The sequence below is a fragment of the Physeter macrocephalus genome, chromosome 17, assembly GCF_002837175.3.
Source record: "Physeter macrocephalus isolate SW-GA chromosome 17, ASM283717v5, whole genome shotgun sequence".
In the NCBI taxonomy this organism is placed as follows: domain Eukaryota; kingdom Metazoa; phylum Chordata; class Mammalia; order Artiodactyla; family Physeteridae; genus Physeter; species Physeter macrocephalus.
In genome coordinates this window covers 11,482,274-11,483,515 of record NC_041230.1, presented here as the reverse complement: position 1 = coordinate 11,483,515, position 1,242 = coordinate 11,482,274, and the positions used below count along the sequence as shown (strand labels likewise).

Genomic DNA, 1,242 nt, shown 5'->3' with positions numbered 1-1,242 from the left:
TCCCTGGACCACATCCTGGACCAGCCCCTTCACACGCTGCACCACATCCACTCCAAGCTCCAGGCCTGTGTGAGTGCTTGGGGCACCCGGGCCGTGTCTGGGCTCTGGCCACCTGTACGTCCCCCTCTGTCCCAGGCCCTGCCTCACACCCTCAACACCACCCTCCTCTGCCCACAGGTCCCAGCCCGGCCCACAGCAGGCCCCAGGCCCCGGGGCCGCCTCCACCACTGGCTGCACCGGCTCCAGGAGGCCCCGAAGAAGGTGAGTGACCGGGGAGGGGAAACCGCTGGCTGCGCTCAGCTGGGAGCCCAGACATGGGAGCTACTGAGCCATCCCCCTCTCCCCCCAGGAGTCCCGGGACTGCCTCGAAGCCTCTGTCATGTTCAACCTCTTCCGCCTCCTCACCCGGGACCTGAAATGTGTTGCCAGTGGAGACCAGTGTGTCTGACCCCGGAAACCCACCTGCAACGTGTCTCAGCATCTTCGATATTATTTATGCATCAAAACCCCTTTTTTTAATTTATTGCCTCCAAATCACTATTTTTATATTTATGTGTGTGATTTCTCAAGCTCACACCCCATAAAATGTTTATTTTTCTACTTTTTATAAAAACTGTGCAAATAAACAATGAAGAAAAGATGCTCTTTGTGGTGTGGGTCTGTGTGTGTGTGTGTGTGTGTGTGTGTGTGTTGGTTTTTCTTTGCTTCCATAACAAATTCTCACAAACTGAGCATCTCAACACAACACAAATTCATTATCTTACGTTTCTGCAGGTCAGAAATCCGGGTGGGCTCAGCTAATTCCCTGCTGTAGGTCTCACAAGGCTGATCAAAGTGTGGCTGGCTGGATTGTTTCGGAGGCTCTGTGCAGGATCCGCTTCCCAACTCATTTAATTTGTTGGCAGAATTCTGTTCCTTGTGGTTGTCAGACTGAGATCCTTTTTCCTTGCTGGCTGTGAGGGCCCATCCTTAGCTCTTTGCAACTTCTTTCTGGTCCCTGCATGTTGACCCTACATCTCAGAGTCCGTAATGGTGAGTCAAATCCTTCTCATGCTAGGAATCCCTCTCATTTCTCCTTCTGTCACATTTCTCTTCTACCTCCAGCCTGAGAAAGTTCTCTGCTCTTAAGAACTCATGCGTTGGGCTTCCCTGGTGGCGCAGTGTTTGCGAGTCCGCCTGCCGATGCAGGGGACGCGGGTTCGCGCCCCGGTCCGGGAAGATCCCACATGCCGCGGAGCGGCT

General features: G+C 53.7%; 1 protein-coding gene across 1 annotated transcript; it reads left to right on the top strand.

Annotated features, from left to right (window-relative positions):
* LOC112067318 (interferon lambda-3-like) lies at positions 1-503 on the top strand (the record flags this gene model as incomplete). The annotated part of the gene is made up of 3 exons (XM_028478326.1): positions 1-69; positions 178-261; positions 350-503. Coding segments are annotated over 3 exons (252 nt in total), but the record flags the coding sequence as incomplete, so codon positions are not given.
* Positions 504-1,242: the final 739 nt, after the last annotated feature.